The sequence below is a fragment of the Garra rufa genome, chromosome 3 (genome assembly GCF_049309525.1).
Source record: "Garra rufa chromosome 3, GarRuf1.0, whole genome shotgun sequence".
Lineage (NCBI taxonomy): Eukaryota > Metazoa > Chordata > Actinopteri > Cypriniformes > Cyprinidae > Garra > Garra rufa.
The window spans coordinates 43,245,736-43,268,406 of record NC_133363.1 but is presented as its reverse complement, the minus strand read 5'-3'; the positions used below and the strand labels follow the sequence as shown (position 1 = coordinate 43,268,406).

General features: G+C 36.7%; 1 protein-coding gene across 1 annotated transcript; it reads left to right on the top strand.

Moving 5' to 3' along the window:
* The first annotated feature begins 1,733 nt into the window (after window positions 1-1,733).
* aqp9b (aquaporin 9b) lies at window positions 1,734-21,051 on the top strand. Its single transcript, XM_073836209.1, has 6 exons — window positions 1,734-1,947; window positions 3,016-3,142; window positions 10,740-10,877; window positions 12,437-12,555; window positions 12,845-13,062; window positions 19,719-21,051. Exons 1-6 carry the CDS (start codon window positions 1,843-1,845, stop codon window positions 19,882-19,884), a joined length of 873 nt encoding a protein of 290 aa, XP_073692310.1. The 5' UTR covers window positions 1,734-1,842; the 3' UTR covers window positions 19,885-21,051.
* The last annotated feature ends 1,620 nt before the right edge of the window (window positions 21,052-22,671 follow it).

Below are 22,671 nucleotides of genomic sequence, written 5' to 3'. Positions count from 1 at the left end.
CGCATAGCCTACTGAAAACTCGTGAAACTTTTGTGTCCGTATGGACTTGAAAACACCTATGCATGATGCCATATGAATTAAACATGATGACCTGCAAAAGCAAGTGCTTCATTATTGCAGTCCAAAAAGTTTTGTGTCATGCTCACTCACATTGGCTGCATATACTATAACTTAAACATTTTTTAATGAGCAGGCTGCTTGATAGCAGTTATCATGTGTGACATGCTAAAGGCTGAGGGGTTGTTAAGATGATGAAGGGGACGGGGTGTTATAATTTGTTAGAACCCACTGGGGTGCTTTTTCTCCATCAGCACATCCCCCTGCATTTCACAGCACTGACAGTGTCTGCCTCACATCAAAGACGACACCCCAGAACAAGTGACAGTGATTAATGCAAACAAAACATACCGCTACCATCCTATCGCTTCTCCTTTTCACAGTTTGTACCAGTCCTAGGACGCCACCGTCAAACTCTGGCCCTCTTTGGTTTTTACTTAGTCAAGTAGCTCCATCCGGTGGACAAATATACGTATTACATGTTGAAGTTGCGCTGTACTGTGTCCGCGCTTCTCTGAATGAGAACTGGAAATAATACTAAAAAATAAGAAATCCCATTGAGTAGTAAACAAGTCATATAACAACACATAAATATAAAATAGGTTGTATTTAGAGAATAAATAAACCTAGACCTGTATTTAATTGTTAATTTTCAGCGAACATGTAGCTTACCATAAGAGTGGCATTGACATTTGTAAATTTTATGGGTCTGGCTTCCGGTCTCATCAGTCCAGATATTTTTAATGTAGCCAAGGCTGCAAAACAGCTCGTTTTGCTGCTTGATATTGCGAAAAGGTGTCTTACCATATTATTTTAAGGTATTTCTTAAATATGAGCCTACTGGTTTGTAGTGCAAACAGGTTTACTGTTTACTGCACTTTGTTATTGTTCTTGTTATTCCGGCTAATAAACCGGAAGTTTCACCCACAGGTTTACTTCCGCGTTAAAGAAAAAGGTGAATAGTGTTGTGTGCGTTTCTACCGTGTATTGTCCATTGTGTAGGTCTATTGAGTATTATTTATAGAGGTCAATTTAAAAGAAATCTTTTTAGAATTCAGTGCAAAAACACGCTCTAGAAATGTATAGAAAGTTTGTATTGATTTTGAGTTGATTTTTAAAAAATCCCACAGATACAGGTTCCTGAATCAAAAATAAAGTAGGCTAATTTATTTTATATATTTTAAAAAGTAGCCTACTAAAATGAAAAGCATCTTTCATTTCTTTACCGTTTAACTTTTTTAAAAGCTTCAAAAAAAAGAAGCTTTAATTAATTAAAGTTTATATTTTGAACGAACTGGACTGGAATTATTTATATTTTTTAATTAGATCTAGAGGAAAAAAACGTATAGGCATTTTTTGCTTAATATTGTAGAAGTGTATATTTTATAGGTTACTTGGTCAACTCCAACTGCAATAAATCTTCTGTTAATAACGCAATACTTAAATAAGTAACGCTTCTTAAAAAAAGATTAAGTCAATTCAAGCAAGTCTAGTATTTCCAACGCCGTTTCTGTAGCGTTAAATGTTCGCAAATAAGATTTTTAACAAACAGGCTGCGTAATGATATTTTTTACGAGTTGATCGGACTCTCGTATTTGTCTCAGCGTGAAGAGGATGGATTGAGGGAGAGCAAAGAGGAACCACCAACCTGTCATGTCAGTGTGTTTAATGACATCTGAGTAGCAGGAGGGGCGGGGAAGGTTAAAGCCTAAGACACTTAAACTCAAGCGAGATCAGCCCTTCAACTGTCTGTCCGAACATCACATCTCAGCTGTCGGGGAAAGTATGGATCGTATGGAAAACTTAAGAAATTTGAGGGAGAGATGCACCCTGAGGCGGGACATCATCAGAGAGTTTCTGGCGGAATTACTGGGGACGTTCGTATTAATAGTAAGTCTTTCGGCTGTCAGGACTTCAGATCCAAGTAAACTGAAAATAACAATGTTGAAATTTAAACGTATTAGAATTATGATGCATATTTACTGCAATGTTATTGTGTCACTTTTTAAAATAATGAATTAGCCTGTCAACTTAATACTTTAATTCTTATCATATGGGTGGTGTAGAGGTTGACATTCTTTCATTTTAAAGAAGCACTTAACATTTTATAAAAACGTGTTAACACATATTATTGTGGTAATAATAGCTATATGTGTGACCACTTAATGATTTAGACTAAATGCACTACATTAGATGCAACACACTCTAGTGATGTCAAGTGTCGTCTTATTTACGCTTCTTATTGATCAGTTCTAATGGCTATGATTTGTGCTGTGAAAGGCAAATACAACGTTTTAGTCCACACAGACAAACGCTCAATTTCTCTGGCAGTGTTTTTATGTTAGTTTAAGTGAATTCCAATCATTAAAGTTTTGCTATAGCTCGTGTAAACAAGTAAACACAATAAAACCACACTCATGACTATAAAATAAAGAAATTGTCCTGTTCTCAAGAAAAAGTCAGATGTTGTCACATAATTGCTAAACGTTGCACAACTAATAATTGACTAATTTTAAGATTTACTGTACTTCGTATTGTACATTTTGCTGTTTAGTGAATTTGTGTTTCATAATTGTTTTAATGTTATGTTTGACACTTTTTGGGTGAAAAGAAGTACATTTTACGACCAAAAAAGGTTTGAGTAATATTTTAAATGTTCTTAGACTTTAAAATGATTTCAATTAGGTATTAAAACATGAACTATACTTAGACTTTTTCTACAGTGTATTCTACTGGTGTTAATTACGTGAAAAGATTCTGATTCAACATGACAGATTTTGTTGCTTTGGGGGTGCCGCCCTGACCATAATGGACAGAGCTTTTGACCAAACTGTCCCACTAATTAGTTTTGAATAAGTGCTCCACAACAAGAGTGCTTTTCTTATCTGTAAGGCGGGAGCTTTTTTCTACTAATTGTCTTCCTAAATTGTCTTCTCTCTGCCCATTTCCTGTTTGCAGCTCTTTGGTTGTGGTTCAGTGGCCCAGACTGTTCTCAGCAGAGAAAAACAAGGAGAAAATCTCACTATCCACTTTGGCTTTACTCTAGGGGTGATGCTGGCTGTGTACATGGCAGGAGGCGTGTCAGGTAACTGCTCACACTGACAAACAGAAAGTCTAGAGTACAAATGTGTAAATGTAACATGCACATATGCTACTTAAAATTTACCTAAATCTCAGCTAACTAGCCACCTTATTCTTTAATGTGGAAGTAAGCCTGTGGGTGAGACTTCCAGTTAGGGATGGGCCGATAAACGATATCATATCGAATCGCGATAAAATTTATGTTAATAACGATGATAAGCTGTAGACATTTTTTGCTCGATATGGATTAATCTAAGAGCCAATCACACAGCAGAAATATGAGACAACAGTCAATCAGCGTGCAGCGTGCGTGTGCACGTCAAAGTACAAAGTTCATTTAATACCGCACTTTGCGAGAAAAACTTAACACCAGGACGACAAAAAAAAGAGAGAGTGGAAGCAGCGACGAAAGTGAAACTAACCTCGAGTTATTATCCAAAGATGTTGAAACTGTCGACAAAAAAAGGTAGCACGAATTCCGTTATATAAGTGGTTTGGCTACCTGAAAAGTGACTCTCAGCTCAGCTGAGAGTTTGGCGCGATTGTTAAAACTGAAACCGAAAGCAAAAAACGCACGCGCATTCAAAAGCAATTTTAATCCCCCTTGTTTAGAGAGGGACTCCCCAATGCACACAAATAAGGCTACATTACATATCTAAGCTGTTATTAGTATGTAGGCTATGATAGGTTGTGTATGTCTATAGCTCTGTATCATTCTTGAAATATTCGGTCTCTATTTGCAATTAGAATAATGAGAGAGTAGCCAACTTTGATTATGGCTGAATTGTCTGCACTTAATACGATTAAGAAAGAACTGTTTCGTAATTTTTTGTTATTTATACTGTAGATTGTTTCAAAATGCAGTGGTTGCCTCTAATTTAAATAGCTCTACCTATAATAGAGAAAATAAACAATTATGTTAATAATAACAAATAATAAATAAATAAATAATTGTTACAAATTATGTTTTTACAATAATTTTATGTTTACATTTTGTACATTTACTCTCATTTACCATACTCTGTCACAACTTTTATTTTTTAAATTTATTTTAGTAAGTTGTTTTAATTTTTAAGGCCAAATCTGTAATCTGTTTTTGTTAATAAACTATACTTTAAAATGTAATTTAATGAACCCTTTAATTTTTGTGGCTTTAGTCACTGTTGGGATACTATTTTAAAGCTGGCAACATCAACAGCTTATATCGAAATATATATCGTTATCGTTCAATATGGGAAAAAATTATCGAGAATACATTTTTGCCATATCGCCCAGCCCTACTTCCAGTTCATTAGTCGCTATAGGGAAATAAGAAGAATAACAACGTGCAGTAAACTGTAAAACTACAAGCCAGTGTGCTTATAATTAAGATCATACATTATATAATATGGTAAGAAACACAAATTTGTAATATCAAGAAGCAAAACGAGCTGTTTTGTACAGCTAAAAATAGCTGGACGAGGATGAGACCAGAAGCCAGACACATACAATTTTCAAATGGCTGCACCCACTCTTAGAGGAAGAAAAAGATCTGCTATAAAACAAACGCAAATTCGAAGTAAACTTTTTAATGATTCCATAAATGCATTTAATAAAGAAAAGGCATTAGTCTGGGACAGCGGAGTTCAAAGCATCTTCTCATTTCAAAGGTCATATTTAGCTATCCATCAGGGCGGTTTTTCACGGTTGTTTGTGATCTTTGATCATGCTTAACAAAACATGCTTAACAACACAAGCCACGTGGAACACTCTCCATGATCAGTCTCCATGATCAAATCAAAACTACATAAACAGCCCAATTTATTGCTCTATTGTGGTTTATGTGCATTTATTCTATCAAAACCTAAATCTGGTCAAAGTTAGGTAGAAAAAGCCTTCATATAGTAATAAGCCTCAGACAGGTTTGATAAACCAGATTGGACATGTATGTCTGGACTTCATTATGAGAATTCCTCAAGGATTATGGTGAAGGTGAAGCTTTTATTTTAATGTGTTATAATAATGCAGATGATTCCTGGAATTTCTTTAAAAGCTTATCATTGACGTTGCCCTACAATAACACAGAGGGACACAAGACAGATATAAACACATTTAGTATGGAGAAGCCTAATGGTTGTAGAATTACCACTGGTATAGCTTAAAGCATATGCTTGAAAGCAACATACAGTGGATTAAATACTGTTCTGCTGTTAAATGCGTGTTACAATCCACCATCCAAAAAACTTTGTGTGCTACATGGTACATGCCACCGAAAACTGGATTATGGATATGCCGGTATAAAATTTTCATGTTGCGATTAATTGCTAATGTTTCACGATATTTAAATTTAGTTGCAAAAAAGTGTTGTCATAATACAGTATAACAGGTTTACTAACTTTTTTCTTTTAACAAAAATATCTGACAATTTAAATACGATTAATGAATGTTTAGAAGAATTTTTACACTGGGAGTTTATGTTAACTAATTAATTAACTAATGTTAACGAATGAATCCCTAATGTAAAGTGTGACCGAACAATAAAGAATCAAAACACTTTATACACACATCATAATGCAAATTTGTGAAAAAGGTGACAGACATTATGCGCATACCAACATGTTTTGTGCAGTGATGGGGTAACACACTAAAAGTAATGTGAGTTAAGTAATCAGATTACTTTGTTCAAGTAACTAGTAAAGAAACACATTATTTTTTAATTTACAAGAAAATGTACAAGTTACTTTTTCAAATAAGTAATGCCAGTTACTTTTTCCCCATTTGTGACCCTTGACCAGAAAACCAGTAATAAGGGTCAATTTTTCTGAAATTGGGATACCTAAATGAATAAATAAGCTTTTCATTGATGTGTGGTTTGTTAAGATAGGACATTTTCTGGCCAAGATACAACTACTTAAAAATCTAAAATCTGAGGCTGCAAAAAAAATCTAAATATTGAGAAAATTGCCTTTAAAGTTGTCCAAATAAAGTCCTTAGCAATGCACATTACTAATTACATACTACAAAAATTAAGTTTTGATATATCTTTGGTAGGAAATTTACAAAATATCTTCATGGAACATGATCTTTACTTAATATCCTAATGATTTTTGGCATAAAAGAAAAACTAATAATTTTGACCCATACGATGTATTGTTGGCTATTGCTACAAATATACCCGTGCTACTTACGACTGGTTTTGTGGTCCAGGGTCACATTGATTGAAAGCTCTCCTGTCCCCATACTAATAAGCAAAAATTACTAACATTTGTTACTTCTTTTTTTGATTGCTGAGGAGTGTTGAACTTTCTTCTTCTTCTGCATTCTACTGTACAGACGTGAATATACTTTTATTTCAGCTTAAGGCTTTCAGTGTGAAAGGGCTTTTACACTTGCCAAAAATAGAACTTTTTATATTAAAAAAAGAGATTGAGTCCATCTCTTATTTGTTTTTATATTGGTTGGTTATTCTGTCACGGTTGCAGAGGAAGGAAGCATATAAACATGGATTTCATATTTCAAAGAAGACGTTACTAAGAACGTAAAACTGGCACCACACATAGCATCAAATAATAACCAACGAAGGATAAAAACAGAATCAGGAGTTTAAATACACACAAGGTTAATGAGGGAACTAAACAAGAACAGCTGGACAAAAATTAACTAATCAGAAACCATGGCAACTAATGAGAACTCAACAGACATGACAAGCACAGAACTAAACAGAACTATGACACAAGTAAGCCCTGCCCAGATTTAAAAAGCAATGCAAAAAGTAACAGAACACATTACTTTTTTTTATAAAAAGAAGTAATTAGTTACTTTATTAGGGAGTAACGCAATATTGTAATGCATTACTTTTAAAAGTAACTTTTCCCCAACACTGATTATGTCTATAGCCTATAGGAACGCGTATGTGCTCAGGCACATAGTGTTTCTTTACAAAGTGACTTCACCAACTACTGGCCTTGCATGCAAAATACAATGGTTTCATTCATTTTTGCAGAACTGTGTGAACGGGGATAATTTTGACAATGTTGTTGTCTGTATGTGAAACACTTAAAAACCGCAAAAGGACAAAACTTTTGTTTTTAGTACAACTGTTGTTGTGTAAACGTACCCTGAGTGCCTACAGAAGAGACGTCTAAATGTCTACAGGATGTCTTCCCCTGGCCCAGTCAACTTCATAAGATGATCAGAGCCACAGTAGTCAGCATTGTAGTTGTGAGGTTCACACTGTGCGGTCACAAATCAGCAAAGGGTTATTGCACAATTTACTACCACTGTGGAAGTGTGTGGCCTTACTGAAAAAACAACAACAATAATTACATAAAATAATAAATATTGAATGATGATAATAATACTAAAAACAAATTGTGCTTTTGTGTTAGCATTTTTGTGATATCACATTTAATATTTTATTTAATAATAATTATTATTATTATTCATTGCACTCTTACTCATGTTTGCATTTTTTAAAATGACTGTTTTTATAAAATTGCACATACGGAAGATGACATCAGAAGAAATCAATCTTAAATAAAAAAATTGAAACATGAATAAACAAGCAATGTTTGTGGTGGTGCACATCGGGTTGTTCAGGGAAATGTGAAAAGGTCATGAGGCCCTGTGGTTTTCCATTCAGTAGTGGTGTCTAGACCTTGAGCACACAATTGTGCATTTGTTATTGTGCTGATGCATGAAACTGAATTATCAGAGGAATTGAGTCTCGAGCTGTAGATCTGTTCCTCACCATTTGCTGCCAGCAGTTCCCTCCTCTCACTGTGTGACAATGGGAGACAGAGCCATATATAAATATATGTATGTGATGTTAAATATAGCCAGAGTTCTGCAGTAAAAGTCGTCAAAAGTGTGCACTTGTGCGTGAATAAGTTGGTTAGCCCAGCAGCCCACATGACTGTGATAATCTTTCATGGTGTGATGATGACTACAGTATTGAACTAATGAGCTTTTCTAGAGCATATGTCCCAGGTGGAAATCAGGTGTAGGCACTGGCCTGTCATTATTAAAGGGCTAGTTTATCCAAAAATGACATTTCTGTCTTCATTTACTTACCCTCAAGTTGTTCCAAGCTTGTATGAGCTTCTTTATTCTGTTGAACACAAAAGAAGATATTTTTAATAATGTGGGTAACCAAAGAGTTGATGGTAGCCACTGACTTCCACAATATTTTTTCCATACTATGAATGGAACAAAAATACTTACTTTTTATTTTTATAAAAAACAAAATATTTTACCTTAAAGGGATAGTTCACCCAAAAATGAAAATTTTGTCATTAATTACTCTCCATTGTGTCTTTCCAAACCCATGAGATCTTTGTTTATCTTCAGAACACACATTAACATATTTTTGATGAAATCTGAGAGCTTTCTGACCCTGCATAGACAGCAACACAACTACTATGTTAAAGATCCAGAAAGTTCGTAAACAAAGAAAACAAAAATAACGACTTTATTCAAAAATTTCTTCTCTTCCATGCCAGTTTTCACTATTGCTAATGCAGTCAACAGTTGTTGGCATTTTTGGAAATTTCATAATTAATAGTTAATGAATGGTTTACTACTCTTGACCAGTAGGTGGTGCTGTTACCAAATTGGTGTGGCGTGGTCAGTGTAAGGTGACAATGGCACATACAAAATTTGGCGCATGTGTCAAGATACAGCCTCAGATGCAGTTTGACATCTTTTCAGCAAATTCTTTGATGCGCTAAATGAAAACTGTTTTGTATATCACCACAAAATCCATAACTTTTTGCCAGCATGGTCTGAAGATGATCCGAGTCAAATTTGGTGAAAATCAGAACAACGGTCTAGGAGGAGTTAAAAAAAGAGTTCGGGACAGGAAGTTCATCCAATTATGGCATATAGATGGCCGACACACAAAATGGCTGACATGGGGTATGGTTCGACTCGCCATGGTGCACCGAATCTAAATATTTTTGGCCAAACCATTCAGAAGTTATAAGCAAAAATACCTATTTTAATATCCCCTGACCACTAGGTGGCGCTGTGCTGAAACACTGCAGGCAGTCTCAGGTCATGCTTGTTATAACCAAGCGTGCCGTAGGTGTCCTGAAAAGTGAAGCCAAAAGTTTTCGATCGCCCCCCGGTGGCTGGCTGCAGTATAGGTCATAAACCCCGCCCTCCCCATGTAATCTAATGGGACGTGAGCCAAACTAAATAATCGAATTACACGGCAAATAATTTTTTTCCAAAGGTGATTTCCATCGTGTGAGGTAGTTCTTATAATGCTGATCCATGCTCAGGTGTTCGTTTTTCTAAAAAGTTTGCTTTTAAGTAGTTATTTGATGCTATAAAAATGGGGTGTGGTGTCATGATTGTGATCGTGCGATTGGGTCTGCGAGAGTTTGGGCGGGACTTTGACACCGCGGCTCCGCCTCACGACTCTACTGCGCATGCTCTGGCTCCAAACGAACCTCTACTGCGCATGCTCTGGCTCCAAATGACGTAACTTCCCCCAAGATGGTAGCGGCCATATTGAGCTGTTTTGGCTTCACTTTTCTATAGTGGAAAGAAGCGGAAACGCGTTGTCCATCTTTTTTACAGTCTATGGTTATAACAGACACCAAGTTTGGTCTCAATACGCCAAACCGTTGTGGAGATGTAGCCTCACATCCTCACCTTCAGTGCTTGGCCTCTAATTAGCAAATGTTTAATTTGATCAGCATTTAATCAGCTACCAAACAATTAAGAAAACAGTGTTGTGGGTCAGGAAAGGTCAGTGTTTTTCATTCTAAAGCCGCGTGTACAGTGGGGTCAGAGACAGTTCTGCAGGCCTGCGCGGTCTTATGTCAAAGCTGAGGTACTCCTAAGACACGCGGTGATGCCTGAGGATTTAGCCAGATTATGTCAGGCCCAATTCCCATTGACTACCTCAACTAGTTTCTGTAGCCAGTGTTTATGAGGAACACTCTGGATTAAGAGAGGGAAAGTGAGAGTCTATACCTACAGTTAAACCAAAATTTATTCACACACTTTCAACATTTCTCAGATTATCACAGTTTATTCACTATAGTTTAGAAAATGGTAATGTGTAATAGTTTAGAAAATATGACAAGAGTTAAACTGTTAAACAGACAACTGTTAGAATGACAATATTTACGCAAATAGCAACACTCTGTTGACCAATTACCAAGCAATGCTTAATTTTGTTCAGTCTGTGGTGTAAAAAGTTTGCATTAGCAATTAAAGCAAAAACACTTAAGCAAAACATGGTCAGGTCACAGTGTCTGAATAATTTTTGGTCCCAATTTTATTTAAATATACTGGTAGTCCACTGTATGAATAATTTTTGGGTATATGCTATCCTCACTTACATAAATTAACTATAGTGTCCTGCACCCACTAGCAAAAAACAAAAAACAAAAATTATATCTGGTGTCTGAATATTTTCTGGTTTGACTGTATATAGCAATTAGAGAAAGCAATTAGAGAAATAGATGACAATCCGTATTACAAAAAACCTCAGTATGCTTTTATGCAAACCTCAATCAATACAAAATCGCCATACAAAAATGGACCACTAAAACCAGATACTTTGCTGTCATTAAAACTTTTCAATCAACTGTTGCATCTCATTGCAGGTGGACATGTGAACCCAGCTGTTTCTCTGGCTATGGTTGTCTTGGGAAAACTCCCGTTAAAGAAATTTCCTGTCTATGTGATAGCGCAATTTCTAGGTGCCTTTGCAGGGTCTTGTGCTGTCTACTGTCTGTACTATGGTAAGTTTTCAGTGCACTTCTTAAAATTGTTTAAAGCTGTTTTAGCACTGGTCACACTTATTGGATTGAATAAGATCATTCTCATGAATAATGTGGTGAAAAGTTCAGAAACTGATGATGCAGATGCTTACTTTCCAGTCAGTCACAACTGTCACACTGAGACATGTACCTCACATTTCATGATATTGGTTTAACTTCGCTTTTTAAACTGAAAAAATGAAATAGCTTAGGAAAACAAATAAATAAACAAACATAACTTACCCCTTTATAATAAGTATAATAAGTGATACTGTTTTCAGTGTAACCTGTACATACACTGCCGCTCAAAAGTAATCAGTAAGATAATGTTTTTTAAAAAAGTCTCTTATGCATAAGGTTCCATTTATTTGGTCAAAAATACAGAATATAATACATATTATTGCAATTCAAAATAAATTTTTATTTTATTTTAAAATACTTTAAATACTGTAAAGCTGAATTTTCATTAGCCATTACTCCAGTCTTGAACATCACATGATCCTTCATAAATCATTCTAATATACTAATTTATTACTTTTATTATCAATGTTGGAAACAGTTGTGCTGCCTAATATTTTTTGGGATCCTGTGAAACTTTTTTCAGGATTCTTTGATGAATAAAAAGTAAAAAAAAAAACTGCATTTATTTAAAATATAAATCTTTTCTAACAATAAAAGTATTTACTATCACTTTTTTTTATCAAATGAACACATCATTGCTGAATAAAAGTATTAATTTCTTTCAAACAGAGAAAGAAAAAATTACTTTAAAAGATAGTGTATATTGTTACAAAATATTTATATTTTAAATAAATGCTGTTCTTTTCAATGTTTTATTCAGTATCGCTAAAAAAGTTTCACAGGTTCCAAAACATTATTAAAAAGCAGCACAACTGTTTCCAACATTAATAAAAAAAATCTGCATATTAGAATGATTTCTGAAGGATCATGTGACACAGCTATGCATCACAGGAATAAATTCCATTTTATAGTATAATAAAATAGAAAACAACTATTTTAAATTGCAATATTATTTCACAATATTACAGTTTTTTCTGTATTTTTAATCATACAAAGCAGCCTTGATGAGCAGAAAAGTCTCCTTTAAAAGCATTAAAAATATTACTGATCCCAAACTTTTGAGTGGCAGTTAACGTAAATATCTGTTAACATATGAAAAAGGTGTTTTAGGGTTTCATGACCCTATGCATGCACACAAAATACACAAACACACACAACAAACATGTTTTGTTTTGATATTGGTTAGATTAAGATATTATATAACATTAGAATGGTCAAGCAACTCTTAAAAAAAAGTAATGTTACAAAGTAATAGGATTTTTATTTTTAAGTATTTTACATTTACACTAAATAGTCATTAAATTACTACCTATGAATCCTTTTTAAAATCTTTCTCTAGTTGAAAAGCTGTAAAAGCAAGTAGAAGGAACTGATAATCCGTCCTTTGTAGCTCCATGCAACCCATTTCAATGTTTTCTGCATAAAATACCAAAAACAAAAAAAGATTCTCTTTTCCATAGGTGCCTTTGCAAGTTTTGCTAATGGAGAATGGTTTGTAGTAGGTGAAAATGCCACAGCAGGTATCTTTGCCTCATATCCACGTGAAGGTCTCTCATTGTTAAATGGATTCATTGATCAGGTGAGTGTAACACAGTCATTCGTTATTTTAAATATCACATAATCTCACTAGTACAATGAAATTAAACAGCCTGTGCTTTGGCTTATAGACTGTTGTGTTTTAAGAGAAGAATTAAAAGGAGGTAACGGTATATATAAATGATAAGCATATAAATGTTTGGTTGAGAACTTTAAAAGCCCATTTCCATCTCACGAATAAAAATAACTCACTCACAGTTTTATTTCTTTCTCTGAGGTAAAACAAGCTTCCATACGAGAATACATTGGTGATCATTAGTTTCTATTTACAGGTGATTGGCACAGGCGCCCTGGTCCTCTGTATTTTAGCCATTATAGATAAGAAGAATATGGGGGCACCTAAAGGAATGGAGCCGCTGATGGTTGGTCTGAGCATCCTGGCTATTGGAGTGTCCATGGCACTGAACTGCGGCTATCCTATCAACCCTGCCAGAGACTTGGGACCTCGGCTCTTCACTGCTATGGCAGGATGGGGACTAGAGGTGTTCAGGTACAGAAAACCCCCTCTGCATTAACATATTCTTTTTCTTATTGTTTGTTCATGTTTTCTGCTTCTTCCCTTATCTGTATTATTGCTTATGCTGTAACAGGAAAGGTTGGTTTTTCAGTGAGGTGTACAGTAACACATATAGTTTCAATGTGCTAAAAGAGTCAACCAGCATGTGAGAAACAGAGGCACACCACCAACTAACGTACCTTCTGAAACTTCAAATAGACTATAAGTGCAAAGGCCTATCACCATTCTTCTGACAGAGCAAATTAATTTTTTAATGCACTTGTGTATCTCCTGCATACTAGAGCAATTTTAAAAATGTACGTGAGGCAGCCTGAATTCTCCTTGCATGAATATCAAAGTGGCACAAGCAAAGAAAGTATGTATTTTATTCCTATAAAGGAAATAATATTGGTCTTTTACTAAACTCAGATTTTAGTTCTCACAATTATCTACAACATTTTTGAAGAGAGTTAGAGAAATTTTAATGCTGCTCTTGAACTGCAAGAGGAGTCTTTTGTGCACAGTTCTACACCGAAAGGATCAAATGAAGACTGATAAAGAATTCTAAAATAACTGCCTAACTTATGCAGTATTGCAAATTTAAGCAGTGAAAACCCTTCAAAACACTGTAGCTTATAGGGCAGGGTAAAAAAAATATATATTGATTTCTCGTTTCTAATTGATTCTCATTTATACGAAACGATATTGATTCTTAAATCCCAAGAATTGATTAGTCTAGCCTGTTTTCAGCTAATGAATGGAACATTTTAGCATGTTTCCCATCCAATAAACCATAGTAAGCTTTGTGCTTTGTAACTTTTGATATGAAACAAATTCTCAGATTTTAAATTATGTTCATTTTATTACAATATTCAAACAATAAATGCCATTTTGGTTTTCACAATGCATTAATGGCCATATTGGCAGCACCGAATGTAAACAATGCCACTGAACCAAAATAAATTTGCTGCTGAAAATGGTCAATTATTGTCATGTTTCAGCCTGTACTTTGCCAGTACTATAGACTGCGAAAGGTTATAACAATCAAGGTGAAGAATGCAAAATAACTGTCTGAGGAACAAAAGGTGTCTGTGGTTGGAACCAGGATTTCCAAGGCAAGAATCTTGACAACATTCTTGTTTGTTCTTATCGTTTCCAGTCTGCTTCCACGTTTTTTTCAGTGGTTTAAACAGCATAAATCAGCAGAACAACTTATTCAGTAGTACATTAACCATGCAATCCATGCTGTTGTTTACATCTGAGTATCTCCAATATGGCCGCGCATCCGGGTAACTGACCAAACTGTAAAGTAAGTGCAAACCCTCTATTGTGTAACCAGTTCAAGATAAGCAGTAGCACAAAGTGCACATGAACTGATCATCTCCTCTGCTTTAACCAGTTAAAGCAAGAAATAAACATGAATGAACATCCGAAGGTATGTAGAGTACAACTTAACAAAATCCGAATCCTGTCTCATGTTCAGTGTTTCAACCACAGAAAGACGTCAATACAACTGCTTGTAAACAATAGGCTGTCACATAACTTCACATTTACCTCAGAAAAAAAACATATTCGGTGACCATAAACTCATTAGTTAGCTAGACAAATGAACTCTAGAGAGGATCATTTTGCTAAATATATGCACCATACAACCTATTAATTTTTTACCATTGTTCAATGTTTAACTTATATTTAAATAAATCTGAGAAATATAGAAATATAGGCTTTATTAGATTTTTTGCTTGAGAAAATCTATTGTACCTGATATATATCCAAAATAATCAATATTGAATCAAATCAGAAATTGATGTCAAAACCCATCCCTAGTAGCTTTCGACTGATGCATATGATCTGGCATATTCCAATTCCATTTGCATTACTGTTTGCATGTGATATATTACATGATATCTAAGATATTTAAAGGATTAGTTAACTTCCTGAACAAAAATGTACAGATAATTTAGTCACCCCTTTGTCATCCAAGATGTTTATGTCTTTCTTTCTTCAGTTGTAAAGAAATTATGTTTTTTGAGGAAAACATTTCAGGAATTCTCTTCATATAGTGGACTTCAATGAGCCTGTGAGTTTGAACTTCCAAAATGCAGCTTCAAAGGGCTCTAAACAATCCCAAACGTGGAAGAAAGGTCTTAGCGAAACGATCTGTAATTTTCTTAAATAAATTAATTTAATTAATTTATTAATTTTTTATTTAACCACAAATGCTCGTCTTGTCTAGTTTTGCGATGTGCATGTGTACTCTGTGCTCTCCAGTTCAAGACAGTTAGGGTATGTCGAAAAACTCCCATCTCATTTTCTCCTCCAAATTCAAAATCATCCTACATTGCTGTTTTACCTTTTTTTGTAAAGGGCGTCTTCTTTGCACGTTCACTTTGTAAAAATATTTGTCAAACTCGCGTGCACCATAGAAGTCTACTATATGGAGAAAATTCCTGAAATGTTTTCCTCAAAAAACATCATTTCTTTACAACTAAAGAAAGAAAGACATGAACATCTTGGATGACAAAGGGGATGAGTAAACTATCTGTAAATGTTTGTTCTGGAAGTTAATCCTTTTAATTCTGATTGGTCAGTTGGTGTCACAGTTCTGTCTGTCTTGTCATTGGTTTTTCCCATTTGTCTTCCCCCTGTCATTTTGTTATCATTTGGTTTAGTCCTCGTTTGTGTAATCACCGTCACCTGTGTTTGATTTATCAGTCATCTATGTCACCTGTGTCTTATGATTAGTCTGTCCTTAAAAGTCTGTCTTTGATTTCAGTTCCCTGTCGGTCCTTTTGTGTATTAGATGTGTGTGTATGTTCCTGCCTTGTTCCAGCCTTGTTCCACTCGGAGATTTATATTAAATATATTGTACTTTATAAATATTGTCTATCGTCTCGTCTAATCCTGCACGCACCCCTGACATAAGGACCGACCTACTACAGTTTACCCGGCACCTCTCCCTGCGTTTATTTTCCGTTTTTTGTATCAGTGTTTTATTTTTTTTTCCCTCATGGATGACCCCAACGTCTTCATCATCCTCCTGAAGCAGGGGAACCGCTCTCTCGAGGACCACATCAGAGACTTTCTGTTCCTCGTGCCATCAACACACTACCCGGACAGCTGCTTGTGCACGTTCTTCCACAACGGAAGATCAATATCATTAAATGATAACATCAAGAAGCAGCTGTCCGGGGAGGGTCCTCGAGAGAGCCTTGCCGGATTTATCGAGTGGGTGCTGGCGTCCAGTGGATCTTCCTGGACTGTCGGCGTGGTCGAGGAGGACGTCAGCCCCACTCACGACCCAGAGAGCAGCCAATCATCGCCCCGACATGCAGAGTGGGAACCCGAGCGCACCGCGGATGAGGGATTAGAGCCGCGAGCGACAGAGCCAGAGTCCTCTCCGGCTGATCAGGTGCGTGAGCCGGATTCTACATCTGTGACGGTGGATTGCGACGTGGAGCAAGTGAGGGAAATGGAGAGCCCTGCCCACTGCAACTCCGCTGGGGGTGAGCTGGAAAACATCTCTGGGGACTTAATTGACTTTCTTTCCGAAGTTGTGGAATATAACACACCTGATTTAATAGACTTTTTTTCTCTGAACCTCTGGATTACATAAATTTCCCACCCACCCGCCCTCTTCTGTCTGAATCTGCCTGGTCCCCGCTGGTTCCGCCCAGCCGTCCTGAGTCCCCGCTGGTTCCGCCCAGCCGTCCTGAGTCCCCGCTGGTTCCGCCCAGCCGCCCAAAGTCTCCCAGGTCATCAGTCAGTCCCCTTGCTCACCCTCAGCCCACCATCTCTGCAGTGGGCTCGCCGCAGGGATGCCAGCTTACATCGGTGGCATGGCTGGAGGATCCCTCAGCTCCGCCTCCAGCCTACGAGTCCAGATCTCCACCTCGGCCCTCCGACCCTGCGGCTCCACCACGGCTCTCGACGCCCTCCTCTCCACCGTTGCCCGTCGGCCCACCAGCTCCACCGGGCTCCATCGTCCTTCCGGCTCCGCCTTGGTCAGTCGTCGACCATCCGCCGCCTCGGGACTCCACTCCTCTGGCTTCGCCTCGTCCCTCTGTCCCTCCGGCTCTGTCAGGCTCCTCCTTCCCGTCAGCATCGCCTTCGTCCTCTGTCGCTCCGGCTCCGCCGCGGACCTCCGGATCTCCGCCTCCGCCTCGGCCGCCAGAGCCTCCTGTTCCGCCTTGGCCCTCCGGATCCGCGGTGTCGCCCTGGATCTTCGGCTCTCCATCTCCGCTTCAGGTTCCTCTGCCAGCTGCTCTGCCTCTGTCGGTCGGCCCCACGAAGTCGGCGGTCCTTCCTCCACCATGGCTCCTCCCTCCGTCGGCTCCTCCGTGGGCCGTCATCCTGGCTGCGATCTGGGTCCTGCTCTCCTGCTTCAGGTCCCTCCTGTGTTCTCCCTGGCTCCTCCCACCGTCGTCGCCCCCTTGGACTGTCTTTTGTGTCACCTGGACTTTTGTTCTGGTCCTCCTCCGGGGGTTGCGTCCTCCGCCGGAGCCCCCTCCCTCATTGACTGTGGTTTCCTGGTTTTCCGCCCCTCTCGTTTTTTCGTTTTTTCCACGGCGCGAGGACGCGCCTTTCCGAAGGGGGACGTAATGTCACAGTTCTGTCTGTCTTGTCATTGGTTTTTCCCATTTGTCTTCCCCCTGTCATTTTGTTATCATTTGGTTTAGTCCTCGTTTGTGTAATCACCGTCACCTGTGTTTGATTTATCAGTCATCTATGTCACCTGTGTCTTATGATTAATCTGTCCTTAAAAGTCTGTCTTTGATTTCAGTTCCCTGTCGGTCCTTTTGTGTATTAGATGTGTGTGTATGTTCCTGCCTTGTTCCAGCCTTGTTCCACTCAGAGATTTATATTAAATATATTGTACTTTTATAAATATTGTCTATCGTCTCGTCTAATCCTGCACGCACCCCTGACAGTTGGTCATTCAGCTGTCAAATATTTCTGTTTATTTTGTTATTCAGCCCTTAACAGCTACAGACACATGATGACGTCCAGGAAGAGCAAATCACATTTCAGTAGCCTACTAGGCCTACGTGAGGAAATGCTTGATCTGTCTGCTTAATTTGCCTTCCAGCTTGAAAACTGATTAGGGGTCACCTGAGGGCAAATGGTGTTATAATTGCAACAAACACGCATGTACATTATAAACAGTGTACATGAAGATTACTTAAGTTCAGTTCAGCATAGTGTCTTTAGGCAGTGGCAGTGCATTTGTTTACAGTTACCGTTGCCAACCTGTTTGTAGAGAAGGTTCAAGGACAGAGAGCACTTGTATTCTCAGTAGCCTATAAAAGGATCAAAGGATTGAGGGAGGGAAAGAGTGCTACAGACGGGGAGCACTGGAGTGACACACTAAGCACAGATTACAATGAATGCATTAGTGTCTATACAGCTAGACACCAACACTGTGGACATCGTCCACCAGTCTGACAGCTGAACAACACTCCAGCCTACTTTAAACCTGTGTGTCTTGAATTAGATTGAGAACTCCTTTTAAATTGTAATTCAGTTCTAAATTAGAATTTAGGTAGTAGTAGAAATATAATTGTAATGGACAATTGATGTAGAAATAAACTAAACGAAATTCAAATATACACTACCAGTCAAAAGTTTTTGAACAGTAAGATTTTTCTCTTCAGCTCACCAAGCCTTTATTTATTTGATCCAAAATACAGCAAAATCGGTAATGTTGTGAAATATTTTTAATATTTAAAATGGTTTTCTATTCAAATATATTTTAAAATGTAATTTATTCCTGTAATCAAAGCTAAATTTGCAGCATCATTACTCCAGTCCTCAGTGTCACATGATCCTTTGGAAATCATTCTAACATGCTGATTTGCTGTTCAAAAAACATTTATTATTATTATTTATTATCAATATTTAAAATTGGTTGAGTACATTTGTTTTCAGGATTCTTTGATAAATAAAAAGATCAAAAGATCAGCATTTATTTGTAATAAAAAGCAAGGAAATTGATCAGAAGTGGTGATAAAGACATTTATAATGTTACAAAAGCTTTCTATTTCAGATAAACGCTGTTCTTCTGAGCTTTCTATTCATCAAAGAAACCTGAAAAAATGCACTCAGCTGTTTTCAACATAATATAAATGTTTTTTTGAGCATCAAATCAGAATATTAGAATGATTTCTGAAGGATCATGTGACTGGAGAAATGATGCTAAAAATTCAGCTATGAAACCACAGGAATAAATTATATTTTAAAATATATTCAAACAGAAAACAGTTATTTTAAAAATAAAATATTTTTTCTGTTTTTGCTGTACTTTTTTTTTTTGCTGGACCATATAAAAGTAGACTTGGTGAGCAGAGACTTCTTTAAAAAAAAACATAAAAAATCTTACTGTTCAAAAACTTTTGTCTGGTAGTATATATAGGTATAGACATGTATTTTGCAGATATTTGGTTGTTGTAATCAACTAATTACATTTTTACGGGTTCTTGTGTGACCGTGTTGAATTTCTTTGAATTTCAGTAAATTCATCTTTCTGTCATTCCACTTCAAACTCCTACTTACCTGTGCTTGTAACTGAAAATGTTTCTTTGAAAATACTTACATTTAGAATTTTGCCCAGTCTTGACTTGATTTTAATACGTGCCATGCTGTGTCTTCAGTGCTGGAAATGGCTGGTGGTGGGTTCCAGTGGTCGGGCCGATGGTGGGTGGTGTGGTTGGGGCGTTGATCTACTTCCTGATGATTGAGCTGCATCACCCCGAGCCTGAGAGGAACCTTGACGACGACAGCATCAAAGATAAATATGAACTAAACACCGTAAACTAAAAAGAGAGCGAATGTATGGTATCTTTTCCTTCACCATAGACCTCAAAAAAGAAGCACTGTTATTTCTACGCACTCTCTCCTTTTCAGTCTTTTCCTCTAGATCTCTTTTCTAAGCCTTTTGCCAAGAACTTTCATAAACCAAGCAGCCATGAAGGACAACAAGTGTTAACTATCTGTAATTCTAGCTTTTTTCCATGTTCTTAACAAGATTAGCTATAGTAAAATTCCCAAAGATCACCATTCATTCTATCAATCCAGAGCAACAATCAGGTTTCTAATGTAAAGCATCCACAGATAATGAGAATTTAGCTTTAACAAGTATCACACCACTGCCAGTAAAAGATCACAGGTGCTAATAAATCCTCCATTTTAACAACTCTGGATGTATATAGAGATATTCATAAATTTAAACTGGTTTCTCAGGTTTCCTTTTCTCTTTAGGTACAGTCAATGCAGGTTTTCTAATGCTACTACTTTGTCTTAACTTTTGCATACATCTGACAACCCTATATCTTGCCATAAGCAAACAGATGTTTTCTCTTACTGAAATGAGACTCACTTTCCACTTTATTTACTCAAAGATGAACAGGCCTTCTTGTCTGTAAATGGTTTAGACATGAAACTAACTGCATGCCTAACTGCTGATAAGGTAACATGCATGAGGTAAGCGAATGAACGTTGCAATGCATGCTAAAAATAAAATTGCAACTAACTATTACATATAAGCTTAATGAAGAAATAAATGTGTATTTATGCTACAATGTGTCAAAACATTTATGAAAATAATTTCATCAAAACTTACAGGAGCAGTATTATGTATCATATCACATAACTTAATGCCATCGTTTCAATGCATCAGCCACAGCTTTAGAAGGTATTTTGTAGCTGTTGTTTGTGAATTGTTTTGTTTGTTTCATGTGTTTTTTTTTCTCTTTTTAAAAACAGTCATTTATTTGTCAGCTCTTAAATCAATTATTAGCAGTTGTTTGTACAATTCAAAGAGATCCTATTATATATTTCAATATTTTTGTCTTTTTATCCTGTTATTTCAGGTTCAGATTTGTTTACTTGCACTCTCCTAAATGAAACATTTGGGAGTAATAGAAGATATTATTGTCATTTTGCTAATGTAGACCTGACATACTTAAATAAACATGTTATATCTCATGTCTGTTTTTCTTGTGAATGAGGATTAGAACACCGCCACCATTTATAATTCTACAGTACTGCATTACAGTCAGTTTAGTCCTGCCCTGAGATACACATGTACACACATTCAATTTGTGAGTTCCTTTAATTAGAGAAACATTAATTTACCTCAACCTATTCAGTTTAAACAGAAGAATTGTGGATAAACCACATCATTTCTTCACCGTCCACTTGTTCCAAACCTGAATGAGTTTCTTCTGTTAAGCACAAAAGGAGATACAGTTGAAGTCAAAAGTTCAAAAATCTGCAAAATCTTAATTTTACCAAATTAAAAGGGATCATACAAAATGCATATTATTGTTATTTAGTACTGACCTGAATAAGCTATTTCACATAAAAGATGTTTACATATAGTCTACAAGAGAAAATAGTTTAATTTATAAAAATTACCCTGTTCTAAAGTTTACATCCCCTTGATTCTTAATACTGTGTTATTATCTGAATGATACTATGTTTTTTTGTTTAGTGATAGTTGTTCATGAGTCCCTTGTTTGTCCTGAACAGTTAAACTGCCTGCTGTTCTTCAGAAAAAACCCTTTTCAACAATAAGTGAGCGTTTTAACCTTCTGTAATAGTTGCATATGAGTCCCTCAGTTGTCATCAGTGTGAAAAGATTCATACTGTCATTGTTGGAAAGGGTTCAAATACACAAAAACGGTGGAAAACCAAAGAATTTGTGGGACCTGAAGAACAGCAGGTAGTTTAACTGTTCAGGACAAACAAGGGATTCATGAACAACTATCACTACGCAAAAAAACACAGCTGTGGATCAAGGGGATGTAAACTTTTCAAAAGGATCATTTTTGTAAATTAAAATATTATTTTCTCTTGTGGACTATATGTAAACATCTTATTCAGGTCAGTAGTACAAAATAAACAATAACATGCATTTTGTATGATCCTTCTTATTTTGCCAAAATAATTTACATTTTGCAGATTCTGAAAGGGGGATGTAAACCTTTGACCTCAACTGCATTTTTAAGAATGTTGTTAACCAAACAGTTGACGGTAGCCATTGACTTCCATAGTATTTAGACTCCTCTTAGATTCTTCAAAATATCTTCTTTTGTGTTCAACAAAAGCAAGAAACTCATACAAGTTTAGAACAAATGTAAGGTGAGGAAATAATGACATTTTTATTTTTGGGTGAACTATCCCTTAAAGGGGCTATATGTAACTTTTTCCCCAAAATAAACGTAACAATAGCCTTTTTATTTGACCATTTATGACTCAAACATCTCCTGATGAGCATACTGACACCTTGTCAGCTCACAGTGGGTGCACCTATAAGCCTGTATCCTACTTTTCCTATTTTCTGTCGGGTCGGATTTTTCGCGCGCTGTCTGCGGATGTGACGTTTCAGATCACTCTGCCACCACCGCTTGTCATATATTTTGCAAACAAACTTAGTTTCTCAAACAATATATGTATTTGACTGTTCTTACCTCTGTAAACATAATGTTGACTTCTTTGCAGCGGATGACTTGTGAAGTGTGTACGTACGAGCGCGCGCTGCGAGAGCGAGCAGAAAGGAAGAGCAGTTACGTTTTTTGGCCACAGGCATCAGTCGCGAGTTTA

Bases quoted from the DNA above. Each gene is read 5' to 3' on its own strand.
- aqp9b (XM_073836209.1), top strand. From the start codon at position 1,843: ATGGATCGTATGGAAAACTTAAGAAATTTGAGGGAGAGATGCACCCTG. The intron at 1,948-3,015 runs GTAAGTCTTTCG...TCCTGTTTGCAG, and splicing joins TGGGGACGTTCGTATTAATA to CTCTTTGGTTGTGGTTCAGT. The intron at 12,556-12,844 runs GTGAGTGTAACA...TTCTATTTACAG, and splicing joins TAAATGGATTCATTGATCAG to GTGATTGGCACAGGCGCCCT.